At 23.6% G+C, this 18559-nt stretch overlaps 1 protein-coding gene across 1 annotated transcript in view; it reads left to right on the forward strand.

The window, feature by feature from the left end:
• Positions 1-18559, forward strand: part of LOC102679133 (muscarinic acetylcholine receptor gar-2) — a 59210-nt gene that overhangs the window by 11345 nt on the left and 29306 nt on the right. Inside the window, exon 2 of the mRNA XM_006623203.2 lies at positions 5716-5897. Within this exon, the coding sequence (XP_006623266.1) occupies positions 5800-5897 (98 nt within the window). The 5' untranslated portion in view covers positions 5716-5799. The remainder of the gene's footprint in view (positions 1-5715; positions 5898-18559) is intronic.

The following is an 18559-nucleotide window of genomic DNA, read 5'->3' on the forward strand; positions in this document are numbered from 1 at the left end:
CATTAAAGCCAACAGGAAGGGAAAAAGCGTCAAACTAGGTTTATCGACAATTTTTTCCTCCTTGGAGAAAATATATTTGTATAGTTATATATCGATCTAATTCCAAGCTGCAACGACTTTCATCTCCGCTACAGAAGGATATTCAATCAGCTGACTGGAAGTGGCAACTTCCTTTTCTCAAACCAAATAACAAACACTTTTCACGATTTTTGCAAAGCTAAATTGTCTCTTATTTATCCATTGTCTGGAAATTGTATGTGACAAGATAATAAGGAATCTGTCATGTCTAATATATCATCGATTAATACAAGATCTTTGATAATTTCGTTCCTACTTCTCCATTAATATCGGAAATTTCGGATTTGCCTTAGGAATTGATTAATTACCGATGAAGATGAATATCAGATAGTTGATATTACGACAATAATTTCATTGTTTTATAATTGTTAATATTCACTATTATTATTGGAATAAATTGTATAATCAATTTATAATAAAGTAAATATAAAAGATATTATTAGTGAGGAATATTTATTATGAATAATTGAATTGGATTTATAACAAAAAACTTATTCAATGATATATTTTAATTATTGTTTTTCTCTAATATAATTACTGATAATTTTTGCAGAATTAGTTTTTCTAAAAAAAAATAAAAATGATTATTATTGATATAAATCAAAATAATTAAATCTAATCATCTTAATAATAAAATTCAATTCATCCAGATTGAACAAATACTTCTCTGAAAAATCTGGTCATTATCTAATTGATTTCCACTTTTTATTCTTCCCACACAATTAAAAAAAAAAAAGGAACATTTAAATCGATTCACAAAACAATTTAAATGGTATTTAATTTATACGATACTTTTTATTGCTATTTAATTCCAAGGGTAGAACGTTTTATTTAATTTATGCTTATGCATAATTCATACCATCGAGGGTTGGAATAAACTACATTTAATCGAAAATCCATTTTTCACGTAAATCTACATATATCTTGAAGTTACATCGAAGAAACTGTTAATCGGTAATCGATGAGTGGTATCGAGCAATATGCACATAGTAATACACGCTATAAAATAAAATGCAAAGAATCTAGGGATCCCTAACTGCGTAGAAAACAAGGATTAACAAATTGTTTGAAATTCATAGACAGGGAAAAAGCAAGATAAGAGGAAAAAGCCAGGATTGTTCATGGATTTTCGAGCTGATCTAATGATTGCTGCTCGTATCATTTGAAATAACAATAAATACGAACGAATTACCGACTGTCGATATGCGATCGTTATCTGATTCGTCGGTTCAATTGTTCAGAATGATTCGTTGCGCATGTATAGATCTCGATGTCTACATGTTTCGCGTATTCATAGTGAAGGTTTCACGCGTAACTAACAGATATTTGGAATAACATTTTAATCTATTGATCAATAATTCGTGGGAAGTTTAACATTGTCAACAATATTCGTTACAAATGTATTGGTGTATCAGTTTTTATTGAAGTGAAGCTTTGCAGTAAATAATTGAAATAAACAATTGAATGATAATTATTTAATAAAGTAAATAATAAGAACGAAAGTCTTTTTGTATTGTTTATAATTTTTGATAATTAAGAAAATTTTTGTTATAATTGTATTAGTATTTTTTAGTAATTTTTTAGTAAATTGAAACTTTGCAGATTAGATAATTGAATGATGATTGTTTAACAAGAAATAGTTTTCTTATGTTATTCATAATTTTTGATAATTAAAAAAAATTTATAGAATTATTTAATTTTTAAGAGATCATCAAAAGAAATTATGGAAACAATATCTTTTAAGGAATGAAATTTCATTTATTTTATCTTTTAAGTTTTATTGATGAAATCTAAAGATCAAGAATTATTTTTAAATATTGTAAAACATTCAAATATTATATATTATTATTCTCATTAACTTTTTACATCTTTTATGAGCAATCATTTTTTTTTTGTTATAATTTCTCAAAAATCTGGCAAACTTTCTAGGATATTTATGAAGTTTTTTTATTATATAATTGATTCCATAAATGTTATTGAATCCATAAATGTTAAATCAAGTAAATTTATCAATAAAAGATAAAAAAATCATCTCGAAATTCAAAAATGAAATTTTGTTTCAAATATTTAGATATTTTAATCAATATTGTATTCACAATCGAAATAAAAATTTAAACGAAATGTCAATTTGCTTTAATATAAATTCAATCAAAAATCATCAAAAAATTTAAATTTCATAAATAACATCTCACATATTTATATACGAAATAATTGGACATACGAAATATAATTACAAGTTTTTCCGCTTAAATATTCTCTACAGATATAAAGACTCGTTTCTAGGATCATTCTAATTTGACCCACCCCATCGGGATGGTTGTGGCTTTACGTCATTAAACTACATATTCCTCGAAATTTCCTACATGTCAGGCTCTTCTCACTTTCCGTAGCTGAGAATCGTGGCTCGGTTCTTCTCTCTGTTCCATTTTCATTATCTCTCGTCCGTTTCACATTGCTCGCACACAGAGGTACGACATGTGCCACGAAAACTCATTTGACCCCGTGCCCAAACACCGCAGTTGCGATCTGTAAGGGGGAGAGAAAGGAAAAAAAAAAGTATCCTGTATCGTTGACTCGCATCCGAACGAACGTGACGTGTGCACAGATAAGACATACGGTTAGATTGAGGTCCACGATACTTCTCATGTTTGACTAGTGATGCAAAATGAGACGTGGAAATACATCGAGGGTTAAAAGTTGGTAGGATAAGAAAGGGCCCAGGGAGAGATATGTTCTTTGAAAATGGAAAAATACTGGGGAGGGAAGGGGGGAAAGGTGTTACTTAAGGAAATGACGTGAATAATAACTGCAGGGGGAGGGAAGGTGGAAGAGTTTTTTGCACAAACTGATAGGGAGAAAAAAGTGTTTCTAGGATAATAAAATAAATGACAAAATGCTAACTTTTGTGTTGTTGATGATATTGGTGATTATAGGATATGTCATTTAATCGATCTGAATATTTTGTTATCAGTCATCAGTATTATATATATTGCCTAATGTTTTTTGAGATACAATTCTATTTTGTAATAGCCAAAGTATTTGCTAGATTTTTTCTTTTTTATAATTGTATAAAATTTTATTTTTTTTATAATAGGTTAAATAAATATACAATACGACGGGAATTAAAAACAAATATTGAAAATCTGTAGAAAGAATAATACGTGTATATTTAATATATCTATGTCATGAGAGTTTTTAAGATTTTTTTCGTGAATTGTGAATTTTTTATAGTGAATTGTTTATATTTATTGTATTTTTAAATAATTGTATTGAAATAAATTTAAACGCTGAAAATTTCTATTTTAAAGTTTTCTATATTATTAAATAATTACATGTAAAAATAACTTGAAAAAATCTTCGATTTTCTTGGAAGTTACAATCCAAAGGTTGGAAGTCATGCTGTACTGGAAAATTTTTCAAATAAAAATTGAATAATTATACAAGATATAATATATATAATATATTATAATTTGTATATATAATATTTATATTTACAATATATTATAATTTAACTTGTTTAAATAGAAATATAAAAGATATTTTTTAAATAAATAATTACTATAAATAACTTATTAATTTTTTTGTTAATATAAAAATATATATTTTCATTAAAAAAAAATTAATCTTCACATATGTATTAATATTTTATATATTTTTACTAATAATAAGAAAAAAGTAAAACCATTCAATCATTGTCCGAAATATTTTTAAATTTTAGATTATAATATCAATTCAAATGGAACATTTGTTTGAAGAAAATATCTATTGTTTAAAGAAAATATAATAAATATTTAAAAAAAATATTTGAACATTGTATTACAATATAAATGTAAAAAGCATATTAAGCAAGATTGAAAAGAATCGTGTGAGTCAAATAAATGGGGGTTAAATTAAAATGGGTATTTTCTTGAAAGAATAGAATTATCATACATATATTCCATTGTGATACATATAAAATATATACATATAAATTCATTCATCTTTATTATAAGATTAAAATATTGTGAAAGTAATATAATAACAATAGTTATACGGAATATTTTTTTGTCAAATTTTAATGTATATGAAAAACAAATTTTTTATTAAAATAATATAGAAAATATTTATGAGATTGCTTATTGAAAAATGACGAAAATTTAAGTGTTTTTGTTATATATTATAGTTTTGTATATATTATAATTTCATGCTTTGATATAATTTAGAATAATGTGGTCAATCTCTACAATAAATTTTTTTTCACATTACAGAAAATTACGAAGGTCAAGAGAATGAAATGCACAATTGTCGCGTGTCACATGAATGCAAAAATTTAATTTACGATTCTATTGCAAAAACAATTGCATGATGAAAAAGTATTTATATAAATTTTTTTGAATATATTTTATTTAAGCGATTTTTTTATTTGATATATATGTAATATATTAATATTTAATACAGATATATACAAATTTTATTTTTCTTTATTTATTTATATGTAAATCTATTTTATAAGCAATTATATATATAAATTTAATAATCTTGAATTTTTATATATTATTTTTAATCATAGGAATAATTATATTTAAATAATTATACTTAATTAACTTACATTTAAATTAATTTAGGTCAAAAATTATATTCAATATTATTTATAATATATTAATAATATTAAAAAAAATTCTGCTTAAAATAACAATGTTAAATAATTTTTTTTAAAAAAACATGAATTATATTTTATTTCTATTTCTAACATGGGACCTAAATATTATTCTTTTAGTAAATTATAAAGTCGAATAGTCTTCAATCTTCAAACATTCCTTTCAACATAAATGAATATCAATTTAGATGAAAATCAATAATAAAAGGATGCAGCGATTTCAATAGCATTCGCAAACGAATTCATTTCAATTCGGTGTCTTTATCTGGTTTATATATTTGCTCTTGGGGACAAGCCATTGCTAAAAGAGATATTTCTCTCTACTATTTGAAATAATTCCAATTAGCCTGACCTATTATAATCCTGTTCACGAAAATTATTTCATGTAAAGAATAATGCGACTGAATTAATTCTTGTAATATAAGCTTACTTGCAAGATATATCTACTAATTTGCAGTTAATTAATTCTTCGAGTATCAAATTTTATAAAAAGAAAAATTCTTTTTTATGAATTCTTTATTAATTATTTATGATAAAAGCATTTTTTTATAATATATTTTCTTTAACAAAGAAAATATAATCAAAAAATATATTCATTGAAAAAAGATATATTTACTATTTAACTTATAATACTATCTTATATATTATATATATTAATCCAAGTGTCCAAGTATCCAGTATAAAATTTTATATCTATTTTTCATAATTATTATTAAGGATTTTTGTTAAAAATAGAATATTTGTTAAGGATTTACATTTAAAATTTAAGAATTATTATTAAGAGAGAGAAAAAGAGAGAAATAAAGAGAATTAAAATTGAAAATTTAATAATGCTATTTTTGGATATTGATATAATCTTTAATCTTTCTTTAATCTTTTTTTAATTATAAAATATATTATGAATATTAAAATGAAGATTAAAAATATTAAAAATACAAAATTATTTGAAATATTTGATTTAAAAATAAAATATACTACAATAATTATTGTATTCTTTTCAGAATGCTCAAGAGGTGATTGGTTATTAAAGTGAAGGTGTCAGTGGTTTTGAAAGTTACTGCCACCGCAATTTTTCGTCTAGTGAAATGGAGATAAATGGGACAGACAGCAGCCTAAATGGCACCGAAGCTAATCGCACTACTTCTCCTGTCTTCATTATTAGCACGCGTTATATGACACAATGGTGAGTATATTTATAACTTTATACTGTATATGTTATATCCTACTTTCAATTAAAGGAAAGATATATAATTAAAAATCAAATACAAAAATCATAAAACGAAGACATATAATATATATATAATTAAAAATTTTCTATTCTTAATGATTAAAATAATAACTCGTATAATATTTGACATTTTAAAAAATGAAAAATAGAAAAAAAGCAAAATAAAAATTGCTCGCGTTTTAAACTCGCTTTTGAAATGTTAAATTGCAACTACTTATATTCTATGTATAAAATTCGGTGAGAACTGCATAATTAAAAAAGTATGTATATATAAAAAGTATGTATATAAAAAAGTATGTATAGCGTATAACTCTATAATATGTTATAAAGGAAATTAGGTTTTAAAAGCTTGAAAATATTTTCAACCTTGCAATGGAAATTTAAAAATTTTTTTAAATTGTCAGAATATTCAAAAAATAAGTTATAATAAACTCAAATAAAATTTTATTGCAATATAATATAGAAGTTATATTTTTAATAAATATTGTAATAATATTCAAATATTATTAAAATTATATGATTAATTTAATATTGAGAATTATTTAAATTTATTATATTTCTAATACTGCCTCTAAATATGTACAATTTCTGTCAAATTAATTTTAATGCTACAAAGATTTAATTTTAATTTAAAATTTTAATTTCTTGTTTTCTAAAACATATTTTCCATTGATTAAATTTAAATATTATTTCTATTTTTATTTAATTATGATATATTTTCTTTCAATCTCCTATATTCATTGAGATTTTACAATAAATAGATGAAATGATATTCATATAAATATTAATTAATTTTCTTCTTTAAATTATTATTATTTAATTATTATTTAATTATCGATATTACTTAAATTATTATTAATAAGAATTTGTTAAAAGTAAAGCAATTATATATTATTAAAAAATTTATTAATAAAATTCAAATTTTAATTTATCTAAAACACTATTTCACGTAAAACGAACATTTTATTCGCCATTAAGTATCATAAACAGTACAAAAAAATTTTATCCTTATCCTTTTATCTTAAATGTATACTCATTATATTCCTAATGCAAATTTGCAAAGCTAAAAGATAATAGATTCGAAGATAGAGAGCGATACTCAATTACAAACTCTTTTTTAATATCGTTTCAATATTGCTTATCAGCACAAAATATCACATGGTATCGTCAGATTCCTATCTAGTCGAAGAATCACCTAAGTTAAATTGTATTTGTATCTGTATTGAATGATAATAATAAAATTATATATATATATATATATATATGATACTATCAAATTTATTCAAATGGATATTTGATATGTATTTAATTATTTTTTTAAACTTTTTTTTTTATTATCTGATCTAATTTTTTTTTTTTTGAGCTTATAAATCAATTATTTTCAACCTATAGATCGAAATTTCTAAAGAAAACATGAAAATAAAGTAATTATTTTTATTGTTTTTAAATTTTAATGTTTTTAAATTATCCTTAATTTATTTACTTAAAGAAAAAAATTTCAATTTATTTAAATGTCTATTATTAATATAAAAAAAGATTCAAAAAAGATTTGCAGAAAATATTGCAAAATAAAGCATTGTTTAATGAAATAAATAATATTAATTTCAAAGAATATTTATTTTTCACAAAATTTTTTCAAATTCCATTAGAAATATTTCAATCTAACATTTACGTATGATTAAATTAATTATATTTAATTCATGTGATAATAAATTTTAAATCTATTTTATTTTTTTATAAAATTTTTATAAAAACATCTCACTGTTAGTAATAACATTTTACAGCTAGATATTCGTAGCGATTCCAATCTTCCTGCATCAAGTAGCGACGACGTGTATTTATGGAATAATCATCTTCGGTTATTTACTTCGCTCACTAGCAAGTATCTAGTGCTTAGTACACGCGAAATTTTCGAACTGTTTCGCTTAAAGATATGAAGTTACGGAGCAATTTAGCAAGAGGTACGAGGAGAGGTATTTATAAATCTGAATTATGTTCTGAAATGGATATGAAAGAAATGTTGACCTACATTTTCTTTAACATTAATACGCTATTAGGACTTATTAAACGATCTCGATCTTGATGCTCGGTTTATCATGATGTAACGTTCAACGAATTTTAGCAGAGAATTTTATTAAAAAAAATTTTGAATTTTTTCTCGTTTTAAATTATGATTTAATTAAATTTTTAAATTAAAATTTAAATTTTAATTTAATATTTCTTTAATTTTCTTTATGATAAGATATCTAAAATATTAATCATTGTCTTTTTACGTAATTATTCCTATTACAAATATCAATTTCATATTAGTTGGAAATTTTATTTTTGTAATTTTTGTAAAAATGTAATTGTATTAATAAATATTTTCTTGGACTAATGTATTGTAGATAGAAATATTTATGTATTACAAAAGAGCTTACAGTTTACATTATTTTTTCATTTACAGCTAATTAAACTAATATTGTTAGTAAAATTTTACAAATTTCTAGTACTATAAATTTGTTTTTTTTCTTCCTATTATGATTCTTCTATTTTTTAACAAGAAAAAAAATATATTTTATCATTTAAAACTTACTACTTATCAGCGTTAATAATTCACATTTACAAATTTCATAATAAAAAAAGTTTTTCGTAAATTTTAAATTAACTTTAAATTAACTCTGCGATAAATTACAAAATATTTAATCGTTTGTAACAATATTACAAATTAATTATGTTATCTTGCATGGTTAAGGCGATAAAATTGGAAAAATACAATATACGAATCATAAATTGAAAATTATACATACATTTGCCATTTACATACAATTTACCATTTCTTCATTTTTCGAATTTCTAATTTTGACACGTGATCTATCGTTGCTTGCTCAAAATGTTCATTATTCAAGATTAATAGCGTCATGTGGTTTCTCTCGTACAGCCGATATTGGTTGTCCGTGGAGATGGTTAGAAAACACCAAGGTTGGAGGAAATGAATTTTCTTGGGGACCAAAACGAAGGCAAAAATTTCTTGAGAGTCTTGTTCCTTTTCGAGACACCATTGTTCCTCTGGTCGCGCTTAATGAGTACGGCTGTGCATGCGGTAAATGGAGTATTCGTTTGCCTCTTGTTGCTGTTAAAAGATTTCTAGAACGATGCATCCTTTTTGATATGAGAGTAATATATCTCTGAATATTTTACGTTCATTCGCCAATATATCTTATATTTTTTTAAAATAAAACTTGAACAAAATATTTTTATATACAGAAGAAACTTCCTTTATCCGAGTTAATAGTATTTGGATAAGAAAAGCTTTGGATAATGGAACAGATTTTTTTTTAGATAAATTATTCTATTATTTTGAGGGAAATATTAATCTGATTTTAATAATACACTTATTTGCAACAAAATTGAGATAATTATGTATATAAAAATACATTATTTTATTATAAATACTTAGAAATTTAATACTTTTTTATCTGCTTAATTATAAAAAAAAATTTTTTGTGTGAAATGTAAAAAGTTAAATAGTATTTATTCTGAGGTTTGTATCATAAAAGTTCTTTTTTTAGTATCTTGAATGATTTCAAAATTCCTGAAAAGGAAATATCGAAGTAAATTTCGATTTCTTTTCAATGTCTAAAATTAATTTCAAATTAAATTCTATTTTCATTGTTAAAAAAAGTCACTATACTGGATAAATGTAATATTCAATTCAAATAATAAAATGTTTAGTAAAATAATAAAGATTTTATCCATAATTGTTTCATTTTTATTTTCATAAATTTTCGATTTTTATTACAATAATTACTTAACGAAGAAAATTATTCTTTTTTTCTTTGATTAAAATAAAAAAAAAATTTTTTAAAAATCTTTTTTTTTCTTTATAACATAATGAATAAGTAATATTTCTTGATTAAACTAAAATATAAAGCTTGCAAATATAATTACTATAAAAGCATCATGTCAAAAGATAAATACATGTATCATCATTTATAATTATTAAATAAAATAAATTATTATAAAATCTATTCATGTAAATATATTACCATTCTAAGTAGAACTTAAAAGAAAAATAATAAATAGCTTTTTTTTTATCATCTTGTGTACTTATTTTCCAAATTATGATAACACCGTTGTATATCCAAATTTCTTGTGTAAATATTAACAGGGCTTAGCAAGTTTAAAATTTTACACCAGAGATTCGCTTTGTCAGTCTGCTGTGGTCTGATAGGACACATATACGGGTGAATTGCAAACAGATACCTACAACGAACGTTCGTTTCAAAGGACGGCCTCTGCGTTTTCCGATAATGCAAGCGGTGTACCTGTGAAAGGCAATTACTATCGAGAACAATTTCTTTTAAAGGGGATACTTGGCCAGAATATTTTCTCCCTTCTTTTTCTTTTTTTATTTTTTTTTTATTTTTATTTTTTTATTTTTATTTTTTTCTAATAAACAAACGATATCAAGCAAGAAATAAATTAGCTTTTCAAAGTCTCGCAGCACAACTATTTTATTTGTCTGCTATATATATGTATAATTATATAGAAAAGACTATAAATTTATATATTTATATTATGCATATTATACGTGTATGGCATATCTCTCCACTGAGACGAATAAATGCTATTTTTAATCACTCTTTTATTCCCTTGACCGAGATAGGTTAAATGTATTGGAATTTTTCTGGAGCGAATATTTCAAATGGAAGATTGCATTCCAATTAATATAAACGAGTAAACGAAATCGGATTCCATGAAATTCTAGAAAATTGTATTGCGATGCTCGAGTTATGCTGCTTCATTTACAGTTACTTACATTTATTTTTTATGGCATTATTCATATTTTGAATCTTTCTTTACCTCTACAAGGTGAACAGAAATGATCGATCACTCGAGATATCTTTTTAACTTACTTTTTCTTTTCTAATAGTTTGTTTATTAAATTTACATATTATTTATTTATTTTTGATACGATGAATTGTAGTCGATGATTCGATTTTTAAAAGTTTGTTATACATTTATTTTTTTATGTAAATGCAATCGAGCTTTTTGAACAATTTACTTGCATATAATGCGTGAACACATTCTGTTTAATTTTGCATATCGTCTGCGGTTTGGACCAAATTTGAACATTTATATATCGCGGCTTCTACGAGTTTAATTGAAAGGAGAGGAAATTAGTCAAATTCACACTTGAAACTCACAATGAGATTTCATTTTCAAAAATTGATTAGTTAATTCATGGATCGCTAAAGCGAGTATTAGATGCATATTTTGACTGCATAAATTTTAATAAAAATCTGCAATGATATTATAAAACATTTTTATGAATGAAAAACAAATAGAATTATAATAAATTTAATTTATACAATCAACATGTGCACGTGCTACACTTTCATTCATACTTGCGTTTCACTCTGTCGCTTTCACTCCTACTCCCTTGATCCTTAAAATTCTTAATGTTTTTTCCTCATGAATTACTCATATTTAATTGAAATTTCATTACAATCAATCTGTGTTTCATAAACTATATTAATTGAATATTGTAAAAACTTTTTAAAAACTTTATGAGTTCGATTAATAACTTTCATATGATGTGTATTTTTTTCTAGATTCTTAATTATATCCTTTCTTAATGGAAGATAAAATATTTTTATGTTTGCATGAATGAGATAATTATTCTTAATTAGAAAAAGATTAATTATAAATACGTAGTACTTTTATATTTTTCACAATGAAATAAACAATCAAACTTTAATTCAAATGAATCATTTGTACACTTTCAAAATGAAAATTACGGTTTAATGTATTCAGTATCGGGATGACGCGAACGTACACGTTATAGAAATGTCCTATTCTATGACGATTGACGCAAACGCTCGCATCACAAATACTTTTCAAAGAAATGTCAAAAAGCGAAAAAAATTTTCCACATATTTGATTTTCCTTTTGCATATGTACAAATCTTCAGTCTAATTGTATACTATATAAACTATCTTAAATTTCGTTTTACAATATTTCTTTCTTATCAAAAATCAATTTTTCACGCCACATTAAGAATCGCTATCGTTCTATCGTTTTATCTCGAAAGAAAATTTTTATATTCATTATATTATATTTTCGATAGATATAAACTCGTTGCTGAATCGCTGTCAATCCAATATTTCGATCGAAGAATTTCGAGAATCGCATTAGCCCCTGGTGGATCGGAATTTTTTCGACAAAGAGAGATCCCAAGATGTAGCCATGATTTTTTAATGAGTCCCCCTGCACAATGGCGACGCTTGCAAAATTAAAGGATAACGATATCTGAGTTGAAAAAGAACAGTGGGCTGAAGTTTTTATCATGGAACGGCCGTTTCTTGTAAACGTGGTCTCTGGTTTTTTCAGAGGGTAAAACAGAGATTGCAACTTCAAATAACCCATAAACTATTAAACGTCTGCCCCCGAAACTGGATGTCATTAGCTTCAGTTTTTTCAATGTGTACCATTGTGAAAGGTTCATCAAAAGATCAGAGTTTTACCACGGGAAAAATCCCTCTTTTTTGTCAGGTTGAGCTCAATGCTGATTTTGTATCAAAATTATAGTAGCGAAAAAGTTTAATCCCACGTATGTCCTAGTTATCGTGTTTCTTTTTGCTTATTTTTTTTTAATGTTCATCACGTTTTTTGGATCTGATTCGCAAAAAAATGATCATATTTATTAGATCATTTTTATTAGATTTGTTTCTTAATTGCATAACTATATATATTTTTTTTGTTAATTTTGATTTTTAATAGTTTTCATTTCTTTACTTGTGGAAATACGTAATTGTACAAAACGAACTAATTGTAGTTGAATTTTTGTATAATATCTATATGAATGAAAATTATGGTTCGAAAAAGACGTGTATATAAATAATGGATAAATGTGGAAATATAACACTAAGAGCTGAAATTTATAAATTTTGTAAAAAAATATATATCTAAATTAAAATTAAAAAGAATTAATTACTAAAAAATATTTTACTTTTAGTAAATAATATAATAATATAATAATATAATAATTTATATATATTATAATAGATATAGATAATTATAAAATGTTCTTTTCCATTTTTTTTTTTTTTGCTTTTTTAATTTTTACTTGATTATCAGTTTCTTTTTCACAAAGTATTGTGAAATTATCTTGATTAAATTAAATTACATGTATTTAAATATGTTTAAGAAAGAAAAGTATTGATATATTTTAAAAAACATGTTTGTAAGTACTTTGGAAAACATTTTCATTAATTTATCTGATTGATCATACTTAATTCACATTAGTGTATGATTAATCCTCACTATGCTTGTACTTCAATTTCTTTTTAATACCATATTATTAACAATAAATCAACTGTTTGCATGATTCTTAATAGTATAAGATTTGATCTAAATACACGAATGCTTTTCAGGTAATTTCTTTCATATCTGTTATTATCTACGAAACAAGATTTATTGACTATGTAATTGAAAATTAATTTGTGAGCAAATAAGTTTATAACAATACTCGACAATTATTTAAAAAGAAAAAATAAAATTAATTTTTCAATGGATATAAATAAGCATAATAGAGAAATAATTTTTATTCTGATTAAATTATTGTATCGTGTACTATTATTTTATTATTATTCATCATTATCTATCTATTATATCATTATCACTATCATATTATTATTATATTATCATTTGATTTAAATGAATAAAGAAAATGGATTAAAATGAATTTCGCGTGACTTAAACTCAAATTAAGATAGTTATCTTATTACTTAAGAGAAATGAAGAGAATTTTGTTAAAACATATCACGTGTAACATAATCGTATCACTAAGTGGATTTTACATTATTAATTAAAAATACATTAATTAAAAATATTTATTATATTAAGATATAATAATTCTATAAATTAATTTTATTTGCCTCAAATAACATTTCTCTATATCAAATTAATTTAACCATTTTGTTTTTTAAATTCAGTTATATATTAATATTTATTTATTATCAGTTATATATTAGTATTATATTTTAATATTTTATCTTTATTTTATCTTTTTATTAAAATAATAAAGAATCACTCGTATTATCTGTTAAATAAAAAAGATTTAACGAATTTGAAACTTTATATCTTTATAGTCAAAATATTATAACATCTTGCTTATGCTATTAAAATTTTATATTTTTATACGAGTTTTGTATATAATGATAAAAATAATAATTCATAACTTGTTGCATATGCTAATATCCAGTAAGCGTGTGTTGATATCCGAGTTCAAATCGGGATCCCGAAAGTTTGCAATTTTCGGGTGTTCATGTGTGTTTCGAATAATCGAAGTTAGATTCCGGTTGGGCAGTGTTCGGTCGAGATCCCAAAGTTTGTTAAATGTGGCTAAACTAGACTTCCATTCCATTGTTTTCCATACGATAAAATATTACTATCGTAGTTCTTTTATTTTCAAACATCAATTACATCAAAACATAATTAATTTTGATGATTTTGATTTTTATTGATAAACTATAAAAAAAAAATTTGAGTTCTCCAATTTTCACAGATTTGTCGCACATTTATTTTATTTCTTAGATTTTTTTAGGGATAGGAAATTTTTGTTTATTAATTTTGTATTTTGAAAGCTAGAATAATTCCAATTCTTTTTTCTTTCGATCTTTTTTTCAATAAGAAAAAAAAAATTACAACATATTATAATTTGAAATTATTAACGAATTTTTGTTGTTTAAAATGTAACATATAATATAATATAATAAAAAAGTATTAAAATATTTGGAAAAAATGGATATTGGCTAATCTGACTTTTAGGAGCAAAATTATTAATGGCAGAAAAAAATTTCGAGTTTCTCAAATATTTATCGATTTAAATTAATTTCAAGAATTAAATTCAAGAATTTTTTATGATGGTTGTATAAATATGATGTTTTGAATAAATTCCAGACATTCCTAATTGAATTCATATCGAAAGAGTTAATAAAAGTTAATATAAAGATATTATGTATCGTAATATATACATAAAACTTTTATTAAATTTCATTCAAACATTTAAATTTTAAAATATTACATTATTAAAAATTACATTAGTGGTTCTAATTTTTGGATAATGGATTGCACAAAATTTTTTACAAAAAGAATTCGATCATATTTTGAACCATAATCTGGAAGCATAATTTCTTACTTGGTATTCTTACTTGTATTTAACGCGTCGATATACAAGCGTGGCAAATGTAACTGAATAGGTAGGGATAATTAGGATTTCAAAGTTGAAGAGAAAGAAATGTTTCAAGAACGAGTAGAGCAATGGGGAAAGGGCGTGACAGTAAGCTGGCATCGAACAAAACTAATCTGGGGCAAATTGCACCCTTGACCTAGCCACGCTAATTCGCGTATCCCGTGGAGCTGGGCTATATGAGTGAGTTTCGGTTGATGGGGCCAGTTGTTTGAGTGCGCGAGTACATGCTTGTGTTCTGCGTCGTTATTTCGTAAAAAAGGAGAATCCATTGTGTCGTGCATCAGGAACAAAGCGTGCGAGTCATGCATACGCTCGACTTACCGATCGAACCGATTGCTTACGAAAAAAAATGTCGAATATCTATCGTATAGCTATCGATAAAATCGCTAAAACAAACGCGTGCATATTATTGGCCTCGCGTATTCCTCTTTAAATAAGTGGAATGAAACGATAATTATCGTGAATAGAAAAAATTTTGCCCTTCTGATCGAAGTAGTAAATTTAATTTTTAGACTCGATGTATTTATTATTATTAAGTATTTTAATTTATTCCTATAATAAGAATATAATTAAGAATATCAAAATCTATTTTAATAAATAAAATTCTTTCCAATATATGTTATGTATATTTACTTGAAATAATTTTTTTTTATGTAATTCTCCGTGTTATTTGTGTTATTTGTTTATAATAATATAATAAGGTACATTATTTTATTATTCGATTTTTAATGGAATAAATAGTTTAACATTACAAAGATTTTCTGACGAAGTCAAATAATGATAATGTCTCTTTTCTTTGGCATTGAAATCCTTTTTCAATAAGTTCTAAACTAATAGTATGGACCAAGCTCTTTCATTCTCATCATATACAAAAGGCGTAGTCGAATACGAGTATTCGAGTATTACCATCTTTCGCAGATAGCATCATTTGGTATCACTGCGTCGTTTCTTTCATGGCTTATTGAAATACGATAAAACCAAATAGGTATCCTTTGACGTTTATCATTTTCTGTTATCGTGAAAAATAAGTATGAATTTTTCGCAAAACTTCACCTCTAATATTTAAAATTTCTCCAGTGAAATTATATATGCGCTGTGAAAGATAATTTTCTTTTGCAATATTAATAAACAAGTTATCAATAAATTATTAATAATTAAAATAATAAGAAATTAATAAAAAATAATATAAATATCAATATGATATTCAATGAATGAAATTTATTTAAACTTAATGAATTTACTCACATTTTCATTTACTCATAAAATTGCCATGATGAAAAAATATTATACAATATTATGAATTTAGTGAATAGAATGATATAAGAATTTTTTTTTTAGATGAGATTATACACGCTAAGTTAAGAAATTTTCTTTTAATTTGTAACATTTGCAAGAAATTATTAGTAAAATATTCAATTGATAATCAATTATTTAGAATTAACGTAATATTTTTATCAAAGAAAATTTATTTATTTTAAATTGTCAAAACATAATATGAATAAAAATATTTTTCCAATCAAAATTCATTTACTTTTTTTTAATTTTTGTTAAATTTTTAAATATTAATGTGTTAATGTATAAAAATTTTTTTGTAACATATTTTCTATCGAATTTAATAAAACGAATCTTTCAATTATGAAGCAATATATGATGCTATTACTTCAAAATCCGATATGGTATGTACATACATATATAGTAGATACTCTAAGGTATATTCAGCGTGGTCGTTTTCTAGAACGTATTCAACGAAACACTTTTTTTATCGCTCTGTGAGAGCTCCATTATACCAGACCGTCAGATTTTCGTGCCCATTTTCTACCTCTTGCATGCTAATTCTCTCTTCAAACATTTTTCTATAAGTTTCAGCTATTTCAACAGTTTTTCAAACTCGATCGATTAGTTTATTAACTGTAGAACATAAGTATTATTTAATATTCTGATAACAAACATTTTTTATAAAATTTATCACTTTGTATAAATTGTTACAATACGATCTTGAGTTTTTTCATTTTTTCTTTTTTTTTTTTATCAATTTATAGGAATCATTAATTATCACATGAGTTGTTAAATAATTTAATGCAATATTCAATAAATGAAAACTTTATCAAACATGAACTAACGTGGTATTGGTATTATATATAAAAATTAAAATATAAACAATGTTAGAAACAATGTTAAAACTCGAGAATTGATAATTAATAAATGCATGAATAGTAAAACAGTTGAAATGTAAAATATGTTAGAGCTCGTTATCTTTATATATCGTTTATAAAATCGACATTCAAGTTGTCACGAACTTGCAAAAACCTTTGCAATTCCAATGATCTGCATATCATCTGCATATCACTGACCACATGTAAAGATATAATGTGATTTTTCTATTAGTGAATGTGTGTTTCTCATGAAACTTATTTCAGTTTTTATGCGTAATTAAACTTAGTGTAATATAATACAGGAGAAAACCTTGCACTATGTACAAGTTAATATAAATATATTTATAAAAATTATAATTATAAAAACGAATTAAATGAATAAAAAGGAAAAAAATAGAAATTAATCTCATTATTAAATATTATTATTTGTAAAAATATAGATATAAAAGATAAGAAATAAATTTTTCTCTTTTTGATTTTATGTGTCAATCGATTTGAAAAATATTAGCTTGTAAAGAAGATTATAACATATAAAAATATTGGATATTCAGATTTCAGCAATAAAAATTATTTCTCATCGTTAATGATATTTTAGATTAAAGTTTTTTTTTAAAGTTCAAATACACATGATATTTTTATATGATAGATTTTCATGGAATTAAAGTAATTATTTTATTATTTTAGAATAGATTATATGAATTTTTGTCAAATTTTAATAACAATTCATTCATTAAAATCATTCATTATATTTTTTATTAGAAATAAAATCGACAGAAATTATACTTTTTTATATGTACTTAATAATTATCAAAGTTAAAATAAATTAAACTAAGATTTTCATGACAAAAATATTAGTATTTTTTTATAATCGTTACTATTCTATGCAATAAAAATCGTTTCTCTTATATCTAACAGAAAAAACGCAATTTTTAACTTATGCAAATTTTAACTTAATGCAATAATAAATCAATAAACTGTGCTTTTTATTAATAAAAATTAATTATTGTTACATATATCTCAGTTTCAAATTTAAAAAATTCGCCAAAAATTGAGTCAATTCATCGACTTAATAACTAATTAATTAATGTTTTTTTCAATTAACCTAACTTACTTCTCCAAAATTGTCACAATTCCCTTTCTTTTGCAAGATCCTCGATTCATCGATATATAAATTATATCTCTTGCCAAATGCCTTATGCATCTATCTATTAAAAAAAAAAAAAAAA

The sequence above is a fragment of the Apis dorsata genome, unplaced genomic scaffold, assembly GCF_000469605.1.
Source record: "Apis dorsata unplaced genomic scaffold, Apis dorsata 1.3 scaffold_840, whole genome shotgun sequence".
In the NCBI taxonomy this organism is placed as follows: Eukaryota; Metazoa; Arthropoda; class Insecta; order Hymenoptera; family Apidae; genus Apis; species Apis dorsata.